The sequence below is a fragment of the Hyaena hyaena genome, unplaced genomic scaffold (assembly GCF_003009895.1).
Source record: "Hyaena hyaena isolate Hyena2069 unplaced genomic scaffold, ASM300989v1 scaffold_1544, whole genome shotgun sequence".
Classification (NCBI taxonomy): domain Eukaryota; kingdom Metazoa; phylum Chordata; class Mammalia; order Carnivora; family Hyaenidae; genus Hyaena; species Hyaena hyaena.
Window position 1 is genome coordinate 173,528 of NW_024082179.1, and position 19,547 is coordinate 193,074.

A 19,547-nucleotide genomic window follows, 5' to 3' on the forward strand; every position below is an offset into this window, starting at 1 on the left:
GATTTGCATATTATACCTCCTATTCCTGCCCTTCATATCTTGATTATTGTTATCCAATTATTATCTTTATTCCATTAACTTTTGTCCTGTGTCATTCATTTGAGCCTTCTTGGTTTTCGACAGGGACCATTCTCTTTTATAGTATCTCTACTAGAATTTTACATTTAAAAACCAAGGACTATTCCATTCTAGAAGTATTTTATCGTGTTCTAATAATATCTCCTTATGTGTTCTCATTATGTTTTTATTTGATAGTATTGTTCTATTTATTCTATTCATTGTGCTTCATTGTAGCCATCTGTTCTGGAATTTGGCTGTCTCCTTCCTTTAAACCACTGTACTTAGGTGTGCATATGAGTTTACTTTGCCTGATCATTGTGCTCTGAGTTTTCCCAGTGCTGGTTTGGGCTCAGCTGGTGGCCATGACAGGATCCCCTTAAGGCCATGGTAAATAGGAAGAGACAGAAGCAGGTAGGGGAAGGATTTTCCTCTGTGGGGAGGGGGTAATTGGGCCTCACAAACTATGTTATGCTTTAGATATGGCAGGGGGAGGGGTGAGGATAGGGATAGTGTCCGTTTTCAGAATCAAATAGAGCTAGATTATCTTCAGGCCCACCTTGCAACTTTTTTTTTTTTTTAACATTTATTGTTGAGAGACAGAGCATGAGCAGGGGAGGGGCAGAAAGAGAGGGAGACACAGAATCCAAAGCAGTCTCCAGGCTTTGAGCTGTCAGCACAGAGTCAGGGATGGGGCTCGAACCCACGAACCGCAAGATCATGACCTGAGCCAAAGTCAGATGCTTAACTGACTGTTGGGGTGCCTGGGTGGCTCAGTCTGTTAAGCATCCAACTTCAGCTCAGGTTACGATCTGAGTACGATCGAGCCCCATGTCAGGCTCTGTGCTGACGGCTTGGAGCCTGCTTTAGATTCTATGTGTGTGTGTCTCTTTCTCTCTGCCCCTCTCCTGATCATGCTCTGTCTCTCTCAAAAAACAGAAACAAAAACATTAACTGACTGAGCCACCAGGTCCCCCCCTTCTTTTCTTAAGTTGTTTATTTATTCTGAGAGAGAGAAAAAGCAAGGGAGGGGCAGGGAGAGAGGGAGACACAGAATCTGAAGCAGGCTCCAGGCTCTGAGCTGTCAGCACAAAGCCTGATGTAGGGCTCAAACTCACAAACTGTGAGATCGTGACCTGAGCCAAAGTCGGACTCTTAACTGACGGAGCCACCCAGACACCCCACAACTCCTCTTTCAATAGGGAGAGCAGGGTAACACCTCAGGTAAGCCTTAAAGGCTCCCTTTCTGCTCACAAGTCTCCTGGATGACCCCACTGTGGCTTGGAATGTCAGTTTCTCACTCTGAGCTTTTCCAGAGGTGCAGCTTTTCTCCATACTACCTGACCTTTGGCCAGATCTTACTGATTTAGGCTTCCTGTGCTGAGCCTGCACCTCTGCCGTAGGCCACAGGGTGCAACTATGAGTCAGCCTCCTGACATACCTCCACGCTAGGCAACATGAGTACCCGCAGGATGCAGAACATGTGGCTAACTGGCCAGCCTGAGGCTGTTGGAGCTCAGCTGTCCCTGGATCATCATCACATTAGGAACACCTCTTGGCAGGAAACAAGGCTAGACTTGGGGGGTGCTGCAGAGTCCAGGCAACAAGGACATACTGGCACTCCTACAAACCACCAGAGCTTCAGGCTGTAACTTCCTGTCTTCTCTTTCCAAGAAAACTGGGGACCAAAGTTTGTAGCATATAGTAGGGTCTTAGGGGTCAGGTGACAGTGAACTAAAGAATCAGTCCTCTGCAGGATGGCCTTGAGAAGCTAAAGTTCCAAGTCCATCAGGTGGGTAGAGAAATGGTGACCTTGCTGGAAAGAGTAAGAGCAGAGCACTGGGAAGTCTGCAATATCCCCTGAGGTTCTAGCATACGGTCAGAGTAAACTCCTCAGTAGATGCTCACAGGGAACCACTGGCTGAGGATGGGCATCACTCAGGCTAGGGTGAAGTTCCTTAAATATGAGGATACATCTTCAGTACTTCCAAGCAAATTCTGCCCTTCCAACTTACAGACTCTAGATATCTGGGCAAACGTTAGATTCTTTCCTTTCCCAGGTCCCAGATAACATCTAAATGTCTTTTTGCACAGAAAGGAAGGCTGACTGCCAACTTGTGGTCTTGTACCACTACCTCCAGCAGCGTTTCAAACTGGTGTTCAAATGTCTATAGATGTCAGAGCTAGGTGGAGGGGTTGGCTCATGGCCAATGACTGGGAGCCAGGGCTTCACTAGGTGAAGTCTGTGAACCACCAACTGATATATTCCCTTTGTTGGGATTCTCTCATCTACAGATATCAGTTGGGATGCTTTGGGCTGCAAGTGATATAAAGCTCAACTCAAAGCTTCAATGACAAAGGAAGTAAATGATCTCAAATAACAAATTCAGAGGTGGGCTTCTCCAGAGTTAGTTGGTTCAGCAGCCTAGAGAAGTCATCCAGGATCCATATTCTTTCCAGCTTTTCATTCTGCCAATTTCAATATTTTGATGTGTTGGCTTAGCTCTACTTATGGTCACAAGATGATTACCACTGCTTGAGGCATTACATGCAGATGTAAAATGTCTGTAGAAAAGTAGAAAAAAGTAGAAAAGGATTTTTTTCCTGAGAACCTCTTTTTGAGAGCAAGTAAACATTTCTCAGATGACCCTTACCACGCACGCGCACACACACACACACACACACACACACACAACCAAAATATTCCTCACATCGCGCTGGCCAGAACTGGGTCCCATGTCCACTCTTAAACCAGTCACTTGTTATTTGGGTTGTATAACTTATTTATAAATTTAGAAAATATTTCCCTTGAGTAAGATTAATCAAGGGAACATGTGAATGGATGTTAATATTAAGTGGCGATGAGTTATGTTTGCACGTATAGGAGGATTAGGAGGAACTTAACTGAGGAACAAGGGGGAGAAGAAGGGGGGAAATGGTGGGGGAAAGGGAGAGAGGCAAACCATGAGAGACTCTTGAATGCTGACAAAAACTGAGAACTGATGGATGTGGGGGGGAGGGGGGATGGGCATGGAGGAGGACACTTGTGGGGATGAGCACTGAGTGTTATGTGGAAACTAATTTGACCAACTATTTGTAAAATAAATAAATAAATAAATGGCGATGAGTTGCACTGCATTTCTGTCATTTGCACTTAATAATTACACCTGGACACAAAGGATTAGGCATAAACATAACATATATATCCATATTAATCATTGTGTGAAATTTCCCAGTGTAAGTTTTTAAAGGCCCAGAGTAATAACCACACTGAATCAGGTAATTTGCTTAGAGGTGCATGTGAAAGGAAAAGAAAACATGCATGAGTAGTATGAACCACTTGGATAATTGCAAACAATTGAGCAGCTCAAGAAAATTTCATAAGCACATTTTTAATGACTGATTGGATCCTAGGAAGCAGTTAATTAGTGAACATTTGCTTTTCCCATGCCACCTCTCTCCAACCTGTGGGATTAATAAAATCTGAATAAAAAAAAAAAAAGTCTTGCTTCTCATGAAAGAAAGATGCCCTGCTTTATCCAGCCAGATGAAGGGATGTTGTTGCCAGTTTCAAGAGGCAGGGGTCCTTCAGAAAACCGAGCTCCTCTGCCTCTCATGTGTTTAGGGCTGGCCTTCCCACAGTGGCTTCCTGGTTGCTGGAAGCAGCACTGCAGCCAGGCCAGTAGGGTCAGACACATATGTAGGCGGCAGGCTCCCCCTCTGTGCTTTCTTCCTTCCCAGATGCTTGGGATTCTCACTGATGTGCAGGGCTTTCTCTCTCCCTTGAATCACTTGCTCCTGCGCAGCACTGATAGGTTTGCTGTTCAACATATCTGTATTTCTAAGGTTGCTATTTTCCCCTGATGTTACAGGGTGTGTTCCATCTTACCTATTCTGTTTCTTCCTTCCCCAGGCCTTGTGCCTCCTTTTGTCCAGTTGAGGTCAAACTTGTTTATTCCCTGGAATGTCATTCTTTCTTATTTTCTCTGTTCAAGGCTTCTGAAAGCTCCACATAGTTGCCAGAACATCTCATGTGTGTGCAAAGAAAGCACTTAGAGGATACAGGACTGAAGTTTCCTTTAGTATTTAGCTTCTGGGGGTAACTTCTTCGAGAACTAGACACTTTGTAACAAATGAGCTGGTCAAATTCTCTTCTTAGCAGGGTTGTCAACTATGCCCTATATGATTACAAATTTTCAAGGAATTAGAGTAGCAATCAGTCTTTTAATGCTCTAAGACAAGTGGACAGAAGTGAGAGTTCTGGCTGAGCACAGGTTTTGCTTGTTTGAACAGTTTTCATACTAAGAAAGGCAGTGATCATAGGTGAGTGAGAGAAAGTCCAGGTAAGAGAAAGGGTTGCCCATGTACAAAGGACAAAGCATCTGACTTTCTTGTTCCCTCCAGGTAGAAAGATAATTTACGTCAATTCTTAGTTTTGAAAATATTTTGGGGGGAAGTATTACATTTACTTGACTACATGAACTGAAAAAAAACCTGTTGTTGCTGTTCTTCCCTTTCTTCTTCTTTTATAGTAAGATTTTCTTTTTCTACCAGATGGGCAGCTTCCAGAAGGTACACATGGAAATCTGGCTAGCCAAATAAGTGGACTGAACCCCATGGTCAATGAGGTGACATGTCTCACCTGAATCATTCTCACATTTCTAGATTTTTTTTTTCTCTAGGTTTGATTAAGTTTCATGATCCTTGTATAGTTCTTGTATATGATCTCATTGTTCCCAATTGTCATGTTAAGAAACTGTAAGAGCTAAATTCCATTCAGTATAGTGTAGTAAAGAGATGATATAAGAGATGATACTACACTATAAGTATAGTGTAGTAAAGAGATATGTAAGAGATGATATAATATAAGAGAGACTGTCAGTGTTTGGGCTAGATCAGTAATCAAGTTGTATATGACTTGTTTATTAATCCATTGTATGTGTCTGAAAGACTTTTTTGGGGGTGGGGGTAGGGGTGCTTTATTTTTTATTGCAGATCCTGTCTTCAGCTCAGTGTTATATGTGGAAATAAAAAAACGAGCATGTGAAACAAGGGAAAATTTAGTTTAAAATCACATACTATAAATATACCTATACATATTTTTGCAGATGTTAACTTACTTTGCATTTTTTGGTGAATATCCTGCATTGAGTTATACATACTGCACTATGATTAACTCAGAGGCAATTTTCACAGTAGAGGTTGATATGTTTTGATATGGTAGATCTCTTTGAAGGCACAGGTACTTGTTCTTGCTCGTGAGTGGGAAGATACAGTTTTGAAAGCACTGGATCACGATATAGGCACAGTTGACTTTATTACCTGTTTCTGATTTTTCCCTTTTCTCAAAAAATATCTGAGGGCCAAGGCTATTTATGTAGCCCCCAGAGCCTACATTTGTCTGATGTCTCTGGTACAGGGAGCAGCAGGAACAAGGAAAGCCCCCATTTCCTCAAGATAGTTTGCAGCTATTGAAGATTCATTCAACATCCTAGTGGTTTTAAATGGAAACCTCCACTTGTCCTAAAAGTCACAGAATTTTGTCACTTAAAGAAAAAGAGAGCCAAGTTAGGAAGTATTTTGTTTAACGAGCAGATGCTGTGAGAAACTTAGGATGCTCCAGCACATGGGCATCTAATAAATGAGGAACAATGAGTTTCTTTAAATGTTACTTTCAGGGGCTCCCGGGTGGCTTAGTCGGTTAAGCGTCCGGCTTTCGCTTAGGTCATGATCTCGTGATTCGTGGGTTTGAGCCCCGCGTTGGGCTCTGTGCTGACTGCCAGCTCAGAGCCTGGAGCCTTTTTCAGTCTGTGACTCCCTCTCTCTCTGACCCTCCCCTGCTCACGCTGTCTCTCTCTCTCTCCCTCCTAGAAATAAATAAAACATTAAAAAATTTAAAAAAAAAAAGATGTTCATTAATCGCCTAAAGTATAAACAAACATCTTTGTGACAGTGGCAGAAATCATTATTTCAACAGTAGACTCTCCTCCACTTTAGTTTAGCTTTTTAATTTAAAAATATCTTTCTGTTGGGGCATCTGGGTGGCTCAGTTGATTAAGTGTCTAACTTTGGCTCAGGTTTGTGAGATCTCATGGTTTGTGAGTTTGAGCCCTGCATCGGACTCTGTGCTGACAGCTCAGAGCCTGGAGTCTGCTTTGGATTCTGTGTCTCCCTCTCTCTCTGCCCCTCTGTGCTCTCTGTCTCTCTCTAAAAAATAAATAAATATTAAAAATTAAAAAAAAATTCTTTCTGTTGCTATTGACCCAGAAAGTCTGGTTGCCCTAACTGCATCCACTTGATGGTTTTCATTACTGTTTTCTTAGTCTTTTCTGATTTCATCTCATTATACTTTAGAAGGAACAGCTTATTAAAGATTCTTCAGCTTGGCTTTCTTCAGGTTCTTTTTAAAACAGGTTTATAAAGATATAATTAACATATAAAATTAATACATGTTTAAAGTATACAATGTTTTTTAGCATACTTCAGAGTTATGCAGCCATCATTATCTAATTTTATCACACTTTAATCACCCCCCAAAAGAAATCACATACTCTTTAGCAGTCACACCCCACATCCCCATGACAAAACTATGTTCTACAGAAGCTGTACCATTTTACACTCCCACCAGAAATATATGAAGTTTCCAATTTCTCTACATCCTTGCTAACACTTGATATTACCTCTTTTTTTGTTTATATCTATTCTGGTGAATGAGCCATTCTTATATCTTTGGAGACAGGTCTATTCAAATCCTTTGTCCAGTTTTACAGCTGGATTTGTGTCTTCTTACTAAGTTGCAAGAGTTGTTTATATGTTCTGTATGTATGTCCCTTATCACATACATGATTTGAAAATAATTTCCCCCAGACTATGCAGATTGCCTTTTCCCTTTGAGTATCCTCGGACACACACAAGTTTTTCATTTTGATGAAATACAACTTCTCAATCTTCCTGTTTATCACCTGTGTTTTTAGTGTCTTATCAAAGAGATCATTGATGAATGCAAAGTCATGAAAATTTGCTCCCGTCATTCTAAGAGTTTTAGAATTTTAATTTTTACATTTAGGCCTATGATTCACTTTGAGTGAATTTTGATGTGGTGTGAGGTCAGAGTCCAATTCATTTTTTTGAACGTGGATATCCATTATACCAACACCATTTGTTGTTATCCTGTTGAATTATCCTGGTTCCTTTTTTGAAAATCTGTTAACCATAGATGTATGGGTTTACTTCTGCACTCACTTCTATTCTACTGCTCTGCATGTGTATCAGTTACTAGAGATGCCATAACAAAATACACAGACTGGGTGGGTTAAACAACAGAAAATTTCTCACAATCTGGAAGCCAGAAATCCAAGATTTTAGTAAGAAATCCGAGTGTTAGTAAGTGTGGTGTCCCATGAGCCTCTGTTCTTGACTTGCAGACAGCTGCCTTTCCACTGTGCCTTCACAAGGCCTACTCTCTGTGTGCACATATCCCTGGTGTTTCTTCCAGTGATGAAGAAGGATGGTGTCCTTATGAGGGCATTAGTCTTATTGGATTAGCAACCTGCCCTAATGGTCTCATTTCAACTTAATCCATTTAAAGACCTTATTTCCAAAATCAGTCATATTCTGAGGTAGTAGGAATTGAGACTTAAACTTATGAATTTGAGGAGGAGGGAGACACAATTCAGCCCATAACAATATGTCTTATGTTTGTGCTTGTACCGCACAGCTTTGATTACAATGGTGTTTTATTTTTTTATTATTTTTTTAATGTTTTTATTTATTTCTAGGAGAGAGAGAGAGACAGCGTGTGCAGGGGAGGGTCAGAGAGAGAGGGAGTCACAGACTGAAACAGGCCCCAGGCTCTGAGCCGGCAGTCAGCACAGAGCCCGACGCGGGGCTCGAACCCACGAACCACGAGATCATGACCTAAGCGAAAGTCGGACGCTTAACCAACTAAGCCACCCAGGCGCCCCTCTAGTACAGTTTTTAAAGGGCCTCAATTCTTTTTTTTAAATTTTTTAATGTTTTATTTATTTCTGAGAGAGAGCGAGCGAGTGAGAGCAGGGGAGGGTCAGAGAGAGGGAGACACAGAATCCAAAGCAGGCTCCAGGCTCTGAGCTAGCTGTCAGCACAGAGCCTAATGCGGGGCTCCAACCAACCCACGAACTGTGAGATCATGACCTGAGCCAAAGTCGGACAGTCAACCAACTGAGCCACCCAGGCGCCCCCTTAATTCTTTTTTAAAGAATTTTGGTAGAATTCACCAATGAAACCATCAGGACCTGGGTTTTCTTTATGGGAACTTTTTAAACTACTAATTCAATCTTTGTTTCTTCGTATTTTCTGTTTCTTCCTGAAATCTGTATCTTTCTAGGAGCTTTTCCATTTCATCAAAATTCTCTAATTTGTTGGTATACAGTGGTTTATTGCTTGTAGCATCCCCTTATAGTCTTTTTTTTTTTCATTTTTAAGGTTGGTAGTGATAAACCCCCCTTCATTCCTGATTCTTTTACATTTTATTTATTTTGAGAGAGAGCACATGCAAGTGGAGCAGAGAAAGAAAGAGAGAGAGAGGGAGAGAGAGAAAGAGAATCCCAAGCAGGCTACGCACTGACAGCACAGAGCCTGATGTGGGGCTCAATCTCACAAACTATGAAATTATGACCTGAGCTAAAATCAAGAGTCAGATGCTTAATCTACTGAGCCACCCAGGTGCCTGCATTCCTGATTTTTTTTTTTTAAATCAATTTGAGTGTTCTTTCTTGGTCAGTGCAGCTCTCTGTCAGTTTTATTACTTTTTCAAATTCTTGGGTCATCTTTAATGAGTTGTTTTCTTATTTCACTTGTGCCAGGTTTGCACTTCCTTCTTTCCTCTACAGATCACGCTTTTGGGAGTTGCTGGTAAAATACTAGGCTGGCGCAAGTGGTGAGAGGCCCAGAAGTTTCTGGCACAGCAGACTTTTTTATAAGCCACTGGGAATCAAAGAACACACTGTTTACATGTCTCCTGAGGCACCATGAAGCAGCCTCTGGGAGCCCAGGCTGAAAAGGAGCAAAACTGCTCAAGGCCTCCATAGCATTTGACCTGCCTGTAAGGCTTCTGCTGTGGGCAATAAGTCAGCAGTCTGGGGGAGGCTTTTGGAGAACTAGCCTCAGAAAGAAGATAGCTGCAGGCTCTCAGAGGGGAGACATGGGTTTCTGAAGGCTGAAAGTATGTGATCCTGGGTCTTCCCAGGCCTTGGGAAGGGGCAGGCCTTCTCCTTATCAGGTACATAAGCTCTCACTTTCATCTCAGGAAGGAGGAAGCCCTGTACTAGCTCTCTTCTCTGCAGATTTTGGAGAACCCATAGTCTTGGTGTACTCGCTAGCCTTGAAAGCATCCCTGCTTCAGTTGTTAATTTAACTCAAGGGAAGGAACCAGGAAGGAGAGGGTATCAGAGACAGGGGACCTGTGCAGAAATACCATTTCTCCAGGATTCCTACAGCCACCTCTAAAGTACCTCAGAATATTATTTCTGGTTTTCTGTTTATAATTGTTGTCTCCTTCAGAACCACCAGTTATGCATATGTGGGATCTTTCTTGTCTGCCTTCATTATTTCTGTATTTTGTTCTAATTCACTTCTTTTATTCTTAATCCATTTCAATTTGCTCAGTTTTCTCAAAACTTACCTGTCTTATCCCTCTCTGGGTATTAACTTTGTCCATTCTCTTTCTTGGTGCCCTTGCCTTGTGAGTTACCTCTGTTATAGGCTAAAGTGAAATCTAGAAGAAAAGAATGAGGCTTCTGGCATCTTGAATGGTATGACCTGTAGGGAAATGCTTTGGGTTAAATATGGAGAACACAGCTACTCTAGAATAGCAAATGCCTTCAAATACGTTTAGGTCATCTGAAACTTCTTTCTGCAGAGGTAAATCACCAGATTAGCTCACATGCACATTCTATAGGGAAAAACAGTCTTTCATGATTTCTATGTTGGCCTTATTGCCAGCAATTAAAATCTTAAGTGCATACATCAACCATAGAATATGCCAAGAAACAATAAAAATGTCAAATTGTATTCAGATAATATCTGATTACACTCAATAACCTTACAGGTAATATTAACTTTGTCTAGCCCCCTCCTTTTGAAACAAAGTCTCATTCCTTAGTACCCTCTTTTCCCCTGCTTAATTGGGTTTGGATATTGCTTGGCCATAATTTTTTCAGTTCCAAGTGAGGAGAACCAACCGGAAGCAGATAAAGCAAAAGAACATCTGACTTGCATCATTAAGTAGTTATCCCTAGGAGTCTGACCTTGAACTCAGGATCCAGGAGGTGGTATTAGGATTGCCTTTGAGTTGGCAGTCACCATGAAGCAGGTTATACCCAAGCAAAGGCAAAGGGGGCTAGGCTTCCATCACTGTTTAGCTTGTTAGCTCAGGAAAGGAGAGCCTATGTGAGCCTCTGAAAGGATGCTGACTAGACTTTCCAAACCAGTCGCTATGGCTGGCCTGAACCATGTGCACTCAGGAAAGACAGGTAGAGCCTTACTAAGGTCTCCTAGAGATGGGAACCAGTTCCTAAAGGGAAAAAATGCAGAACAAGAGGCAAAAACAAGCAAACAAAAAGAAACTTATTGACCACTACAGAGACCTTGTGTGTTTCTAATTTTATAACTTAGCAGACCTTAATGATTTTCATAAGTAAACTGGATAACTGGAAGGTTTTTATTTCTTGAAAAGAGAGTCTGAGAAGGTACTTCTGGACCAAATGGCTGCAATGCTTAGAAAGAGCTATCTCATCAAGCTGCACCTCTCCACCCCCTTCCACCAGTCAAGGAAAGCTCTGTTGACACTTAAAAGTATTCTTTCAAGAGCGACGACAAAGTGTTATCATGTAGTCCTGCTGTGTGGATCTTTGTTATGAGTGAACACAAGGAATTTTATTACAGCCATTAAAAATATCTGGAATCCTTTTCCTCCTGTCTACTCACCAAAATAGTACCTGCCTCCCCCGCTCCAACTCCTTTGCTCACATGCTGCATAAGGTCCCACTTTCTTTCACTGGAAAAGGCAGTGAAGCTGCTCATACATGGGGCTGCATGCTTTTATCATTGCTTTTCTCCCCAAAAAGCCTTTCCCTACTTTTTGCACTAGGTTGCCAGCAGAAAATTTTAAACCTTTCTCTGGTTCTGCAAGATATACTAGGGAATGAAGAGGAGAATCTAGTAAATAAAGATGATTAGAGATTGCTGGCAGTCATTTGCTACCAAGGAGATGAAATAAAGCAATTAATTACTCAGACATCTAAAGAACAAGTGATAGTAGGCATTTCTTTGTTCAATGCATTTGAAATCTTAGCTAGCTTAATTTTTGCCTCAAAGAATTTTTACTTTTTTGTCTAGTAATAAAACCATAAGGTCATTACCATAAACTATTTGAAAATGTTTTTCTTTTTAAACCACTTGTCTTTATTACTTCACTGGCTGAACAAAAAGTCACAAATGTCATATTCAGGTCACACTGCATTTACTGAAAATTTGAATGTGCATAACTGTTAATGGCATGGTGTCACTGTGAAGTTAAAATCATTGAGAATGTATTTCTATCTCCCAAGCAAGACAATCAACATTAAATTTCATTTTTAAAATAATTTTAATAGCACCTTAATGTTTTTTTCAGACTTTTTCCCCCTGACTTTTGTATGTACATGTGTTTCACTGCAGTAAACATCTTTCTATATACAGTTTTCTAAAGTCTCCAGATATTTTCTTTAACATAAACCCTCTAACGAAGTAAACTTGTTATCAACTACGTCGTCCCACTGTTGGGTGAGGTACTTGGCAAACCTATCTCCTTAGTTCCCTAATGCCTGGATTATTATAGCAGTCCCCCCTTACTGTGGTTTTGCTTTCCAAGGTTTTCGTTACTTTTGGTCAACTGTGGTCTGCAAGCAGATGATCATCCTTCTGACATATTCTCAGAAGGTCAATGGCCTAACGCTACATCACAGTGCCTGAATTATTCACCTCACTTCATCTCATCCTGTAGGCATTTTATCATATGAGAAGGGTGACATTTTAAGGGAGATGACATTTACATAACTTCAATTATAGTATATTGTTGTAATTGTACTACTTTATTATTAGTTATTGTTTTTAATCTATTGTGCCTAATTTATAAACTTTGTAATAGGTTATATGTATGTATAGGAAAAAACAGTATATATAAGATGCGGTACTATCTGCAGTGTTAGGCATCCTTTGAGGGTTTTGGAGCGTATTCCCTGTGGACAAGGGGAGACTACGGTACTCTCATTTTGTTGATTTGGAAACAGAAAGGAGTGTCAGTGGGTGCCCAGATATTACACAGATTTCTTTTTTATTTTTTGAAAATATTTTTAATGTTTATTTTTGAGAGAGAGAGAGAGAGTGTGAGTGGGAGAGGGGCAGAAAGAGGAGACACAGAATCCAAAGTAGGCTCCAGGCTCTGAGCTGTCAACACAGAACCTGACACATGTGACAAGCCATGAGAACAGGGCCTGAGCCAAAGTCGGCCACTTAACTGATTGAGCCACCCATGTGCCCCTACACAGGTTTCTAATCTAGGTCTATAGGGCTCCATAACTTTGCTTTTTTAAGGACACTATGTTTATGTTCTCTCTGCTTTAACATATAGTTAAGAGCAGTCTCTGAAGGCACACGGTCTTAATTCAGAACCACTTACTTGCTATAGGACTCCAACACAGTTAATTTGTTGTGCCTCAGTTTCTTCCTTTGTGAGAAGAGAAACATAATAAACACACAGGCCTTATAGGGTTGTTGTAGTGACTAATGAAGTAATATATGTAGACCACTTAGAATAGTCTTTGTAATAATTATTAGCTGTTGTTTGTATGTATTATTATTAGTGTTTGTGTCATTATCATCACGTTTTCCCCCAAACATCCATGGTTTCCCTTGTCAATCTAAAATGGAGTGTGGGTCTGGGTGACTTCTCCATGTGATGCCTAAACTTCATTCTCATATTATTATATGTATGTCTTTTCTCAGGTGCACTCTCCTGGATACAGTGTAGAGAGGTGCTTTAACTGGTATCTTTTCTGACTTATTTTGAGTATGACAATCTGCTGAGTAAAGATGCTGCTGAAGGACACTGCAGATTTACACTGAAAATGAAGCCTAATTGTTAACAGTGGGTTTCATTTCATTTTGCACTTCTGTTTTCTGTTGGTTGCTGATCCTTCCCACCTTCTTTCTTTTTTTTTTTTTTTTTTAAATTCACAGTACAGCTGATCCTACTGGAGGGAACTTTTGCAGAATTCTTGATTTCAGGAGGTTTAACATGAAGTCCTGTAAGGAAAATTTTCTCATTGTAAAAAAAAAAAAAAAGGAGTGCCTTGATGATATATTTGTTTTTCTTAGTAGGCTTCTGTCATTAAGACTGATGCTTGAGGATATACTGTTGGATCGTGTGTGGAACAGTCATTACTCATAATTCACTAGATTTTAGCATACTTGCATCACAACATGGAATATCATTTTACATTTAGTATTGCAGTTCCAATGCCATTATCAGATTGCATTTTCATATTGAATTACAAACAAAAATTTTATGTTACTAACACTTAATGAAATTTTAATAAGGTTGTGTTTTGATGCTATTATTCAAATAATGTGTTTTGAATTGCTTTCCTTTGAATATATTTGCATTAAAGAGGAACTCAATTTGATTTGGTTCTTTGAAGAGTTTTCCCACTTTCTGGGCAGCTTTAAAAAGGCAAAGTAGGAAATTCAGTTTCTTCTCTCCGTAAATAGAAAAGGAACACATTTGCTAAGATCTGTAGAAGTAATGGCAGCAGACTGCAGATGGTCTGAGTTAATGAAATGACTCATGTTGGCTATTAGGGTTGCACAATTAAATACATACATACACACACACACACACACACACACACACACACACACACACACAAAGGGCACACATTACAGATTATGAGGAATGATACCCCTGGGTTCTCTTTTCTTTCTGAGCCCTAAGGCTAATATATTAAAAATTAAGAAATTTAAGAGATTCACATTATTGCAGTTCGTGATCAGTGATGCCCAAAATTAACTGAGAATCTCTTGAGAGAGCACGTTTCTGTTTGTAGCATTCTTACCTATTTCTGCTAAAATCGTGGTGTGGCCCAACGCAGTTTACATGAGCAAGTGCTTTCCAAGAGAAATAAGCAAGAACACTTGATTATAATGGGCTTTATATAGCGGCGTGTCCTGGTTGTCTAGCAGGGGGGAGTTTAATGCATAGACTATAAATACTGAAATAGCGAAAATATGGTCGAGTCCTACTTGAAAGGCAAGCCTGCCTTTACCAAACATTCATTTTTCATAAACTCCTCGGAGCGTTACAGAAAGTAACTGGTGGTAAATGCTTAGGCGGATTTGAACCTGAACCGAGGGAGTGGCGAAAGCAAAGCAGATGGAGTCATCTGGGTCTTTTATTCTGTCAGTGTCGCTGTATGTAGAGAGAAATGCTTTTACTTCACTTCCATACTCTTAATCTTCCTCCTCCCCTTACTTTTCTCTCACATTCATCCACTGGAGTTCCCTCCATCTGAAAATACTCGCGATTTTAAAACTCTTAATACTCTCTGCAGTACTTGCCTGAGCCCGTATGGTCCTAAAATCAGCCGCACACTTGCTTAGGAGTTTCGGTTCCTGTTCTCTATGTGGGGGGCTTGGTAAGGACAACACTTCTAATTACAACAAAAACCAGGGCTGTGACTCCCAAGACTGCACGGAGACCCCCGCTTCTTTCCGCCGACGCGCGGCGGCAAGGAAACGCCCCTGACGCAACGCGCAGCCCTCGTGACGCAATACGCAAGCTCCGCCGACGCAAGCGCAGTCTCCGTGATGCAACGCGCGCCCCCTCCGGCCCTGCCCAAGGTCGACCAGACGGCCGTGCGCTAACCCACAATTCCCGCTGCGCGCTGCTCTCGCGCCTGCCGCCGCTGCCCCTGCTGCCGCCCGTTACGGCTCCAGCCGCCGGGGACATGTTGCAGAAACCGAGGAGCCGGGGCCGCCCTAGCAGCCAGGCCGAGAGGGAGAGGGACTGGGGCCGCGACGCCGCGGAGGAGGCTCCGAGCACCTCCCGCGGGGCGGGAGGCTCCCGGGAGTCCCGGGGCACGTCGTCGCAGGGCGGCCGCCGGGCCGAGGCCTCCCCTGAGGTGGGGCCCAGATCCCAGCAGCAGCTGGAGCTGAAGGTGGCCGAGCTGGTGCAGTTCTTGCTGATCAAGGACCAGAAGAAGATCCCAATCAAGCGCGCTGACATCCTGAAGCACGTCATCGGTGACTACAAGGACATCTTCCCTGACCTCCTCAAACTGGCTGCCGAGCGCCTCGAATACGTCTTCGGGTACAAGCTGGTGGAACTGGAACCCAAAAGTAATACCTACATCCTGATCAACACTCTGGAACCGGTGGAGGAGGATGCCGAGGTGAGAGGCGATCAGGGCACGCCCACTACCGGCCTCCTGATGATTGTTTTAGGTCTCATCTTTATGAAGGGCAATACTATCAAGGAAACGGAGGTCTGGGACTTCCTGCGTCGCTTAGGGGTGTACCCCACAAAGAAGCACTTAGTTTTCGGGGACCCAAAGAAACTTATTACCGAAGAATTTGTGCGACAGCGTTACCTGGAGTACCGGCGGATACCCCACACTGATCCTGTAGACTATGAATTCCAGTGGGGTCCCCGGACCAACCTGGAAACCAGCAAGATGAAAGTTCTTAAGTTTGTGGCCAAAGTGCATAATCAAGACCCCAAGGACTGGCCAGCACAGTACTGTGAGGCTTTGGCAGATGAGGAGGCCAGGGCCAGACCTGGGACAGGTGGCCCTGCTCCCTCCTCTTGAAGTCCGAGATCAATTCGGGCTCCAGGGGAGGTGGTGTCAAAGGCACTGAGTCAAGGGGTAGGGGTGGGAGGGAGCATATTTCTGTAACGCTTAAATGTGTGTGTCTTTAGGATGTGTTTGCAAACTTCTGTTCTCTTTTAATATTGTAAGTTATTTGGTTCCAACTTCTTATAAAAAATATTTGGAGAGGATTATTGTCTGTATATTTTGGCATAAAAAACTTGCTAGCTTTATACAACTAGTTGGAAAACTTTGCACCATCATCTGGAACAGGTGTTTAAGAAAGAACACATCGGTAAATTGCTTTGGCGCCAAGAAAGTAAAAAAGCAAAGTGGCTACTCTCTGGGCTCTTAACTTGTCCAATTTGTAAGTTAAAATAAAAGCCTTTATAAATTAAAAATAAAAATGTAATTGCCTATACCCTTTTTTACCTTAAGACAGCTATTGTATATTTATATATTTTTTATGTGTATAAGCATCATGCATCATTTAAGCAATGTGCATATTGTGTTTTCTCTGAATAACAGTTTTTTATATTCATAATTCTCAACTCTGGCCGACCGTTTAGTTCCATTTAGCTTTTTTATTTGTTTTTGAGGGGTTTTTTGTTTGTTTGTTTGTTTTTTGCTGCTGTGGTTGTAATAAATACAATATCTTTGAAACAGTTAAGCACTATGCATTTTCCAATCGTGAGTCATGAGATGGTAATTTCATGACTCAAAACCAGCATCTTAAAAACAATATTTTTAGCTTGCTACAAATTATTAAGGTAAATAGCATTTTGTAGAAGTTGCTTTAAAATGATCTAAAATAAATTTCTCACTGCGTACAAAAAAGTAGGTAAAACTGTTACTGATTAATCATGCCTATTGGGTTTAGATCCTGGCTTCACATAACTAGCTATGTGAATTTAGGCAGGTTACTTTACTTGCATACAAATGTTTCCTTACCTGTAAAATGAGCTCATGATGCCCATGTTATGTGTAGAAATGTGATTATTCTATATTGGAAGTATATAAAGCTCTTGATAACAATGTCCGGTGTGGAGGATTTTAGTTTGTTCCTTAATGTTTTAAACGTGTTTTTTGTTGTTGCTGTTTTTTTATTTATTTTGAGAGAGAGCATGAGCAGGGGACGGGCAGAGGAAAAGGGAGAGAAAGAGAATCCTGGTCAGTCTCTCTGCACTGTCTGCACAGAGCCTGACACCGTGATGGAACTCGTGAACCTTGAGATCATGAGCTGAGCCAAAACCAAGAGTCCGATGCTTAACTTACTGAGCCACCCAGGTGCCCCAATTTTTTAATCTTTTTGGTCTGGAGCAGTTAAATTTTTTTTCAGGTTTTCTTTCACTGTCTTCTAAATCATAGATTAGGAGTTACTGGTTCAAAAGTTATCACAGTATTCTGCAAGCCTGATTCTATTGTGTGATTTCATGGGAAAACATAACTCATGGTATCTTGTGAGTATAGCCCACATAGAGTAGAGCAGGACAGTTAGACATAAGATCTCCCCTGGACTTGAGAGTTAGTTGTATAGTGAAAAGGACATGGGTTCTGAGGTTGTCTGACAAATAGAATTTGAATTCTGGCTCATGCTATGTCAGCATGGTGACTAGGAGTATATTTAAGTTTTCTGAATCTCAATTTATCTGTAAGATTGGAAAAACAGTAACTATATTATAGTTTGTTATATGGATTAAATAAATGTGAAGAAAAGAGCTCAGTCTCCTAATACTCCTCCATAGCTTCTGGCAAAATGTTGTTCATAGTCAGAGATTCAACAAATAATTATTCAGTGAGGGAGTAAGTTTAACTGGGGGGAAGGTACTACAAATTAACCCCAAAATGAGATAAATACTTGAGTTCAAAAAAAATGTGGACTTGATCAACGCCTGACTAACTACTGCCATTTAGAAGAGTCTGGAGGGTGTGTAGTGGTGTGGAAGAATGTGGTAGGCTAACTGGGTATTTTGTTTTGTTTTTTTTTCAGTTGAATTGGAATTTGCCTTTATTTCATCAATTAGAATATCATTGCTCCTTGAAGGCATTTCTCCTTGGTTTGCATTTTATTTCAGTATATAAATTATCTTGTGACTAAGCGTCCTGCTTACTGGTCCCTCGCCTCACTGCTTTCCCCTTAAACTGGCATTTTCCTTTGTATGTGAAAATTACTACCCAACACCCACTCTTAGTTACATCTGAGGCAGATACCTTCTCCCAGCACTTTTCCATAGAGATGTTAACCATTTACATTTAATGAGTTACCATTTTGTTTCAGATTTTATTTTAAAAAATTATTTTTTAAAGCAGTCTCTGCAGCTAACATGGGGCTTGAACTCACGACCTCACGACTAGAATCAAGAGTTGAATGCTCCTACAACTGAGCCAGCCAGGCAACCTCATTTTAAAATATAAAACGTTACAGACCAGATTAGGCCCTTAACAGTTTTTCTTTTTACCCTTCTCAGAGGTGTCTAAAGTTTGTGGATATCGTTCCATTGCATTATTTAACTCTTTTTGCCATGTATGTGTATATATATGAACAATATATAGTAGTAGTTTTTGAGCTTTGATGACATATATGGGGTATCAGACTATACTCTTTTGCAACTTGTTTTTGAACTCACTTTTTGACATTATTGACATTAATTTTGACAAATTAATGATTTGTAAGATTTCTTTATATGTTCTGTATATATAATCCATTTCATGCAAATAGTGTTACATTTCACTTTTGTCATATAGATGATTTAATTTTAATGTGTTGAAATTATCAGTGTAGTGCTTTAAAAAAAAGTCTCCCTTATCCTAATCAGTGTTAAAATTTTTGACTTACATACACATTTATGGGTTTTTTAAAGTTTATTTATTTTGAGCAAGAGAGAGTGCATGCACAAGGGGGGGGGGTGGTCAGAGATGAGAGAGAATTGCAAGCAGGCTCTGTGCTGTCAATGCAGAGCCCAGTGTGGGGCTTTATTTCATGAATTGTGAGATCCTAACCTGAGCTGAAATCAGGAGTCAGAGGCTCAACAGACTTGAGTCCCGCAGTCAACCCACATTTATGTTTTTAATCTTTTTTTGTATTTATGGATATAATTTTCTTATTTATTCCTGTAGAGATTGCCTAGCACCTATTTCTCATAGTTTATCCTTTCCACACTGATTTATAATATGCTCTTTTATTATAAAGCAATATCTCATAAATAAATTTATGTCTAGGACCAAATTGATTTATTTGCTATCTCTTTGCCAATACTATGCTATTATGATTCTATAGCATCATAAGGTTTTTTCTCCTTTTCCAATTCTTACACCTTTTATTTTAGTCTTCTTTGCATTGGGTGGAACTGCAATGTGTTTTGTTTTAAAATTTTTTTAATGTTTTTATTTTCTTTGTGAGAGAGCGTGAGCAGAGGAGGGGCGGAGAGAAGGAGACATAGAATCTGAAGCAGGCTCCAGGCTCTGTTTGAGCTTCTGGCACAAGGCCCGATGTGGGACTCTAACTTACAGACTGTGAGATCCTGACCTGAGCCGAAGTCGGATGTTTAAGGGATGTTTAACAGACTGAGCTACCCAGGTGCCCCATGAAATTGCAGTATGTTTTTG

At 40.8% G+C, this 19,547-nt stretch overlaps 2 protein-coding genes across 2 annotated transcripts in view; both read left to right on the plus strand.

Moving 5' to 3' along the window:
* The window catches only part of LOC120225976 (protein FAM189A1-like), a gene marked incomplete at its 3' end in the record, with an annotated part of 101,635 nt that overhangs the window by 12,665 nt on the left and 69,423 nt on the right, over positions 1–19,547 (plus strand). The gene's annotated exons all lie outside the window — the stretch shown is intronic.
* On the plus strand, positions 14,985–16,976 carry NSMCE3 (NSE3 homolog, SMC5-SMC6 complex component). Its single transcript, XM_039224170.1, has one exon. The coding sequence runs from the start codon at positions 15,081–15,083 to the stop codon at positions 15,939–15,941; it is 861 nt and encodes a 286-aa protein (XP_039080101.1). The 5' UTR covers positions 14,985–15,080; the 3' UTR covers positions 15,942–16,976.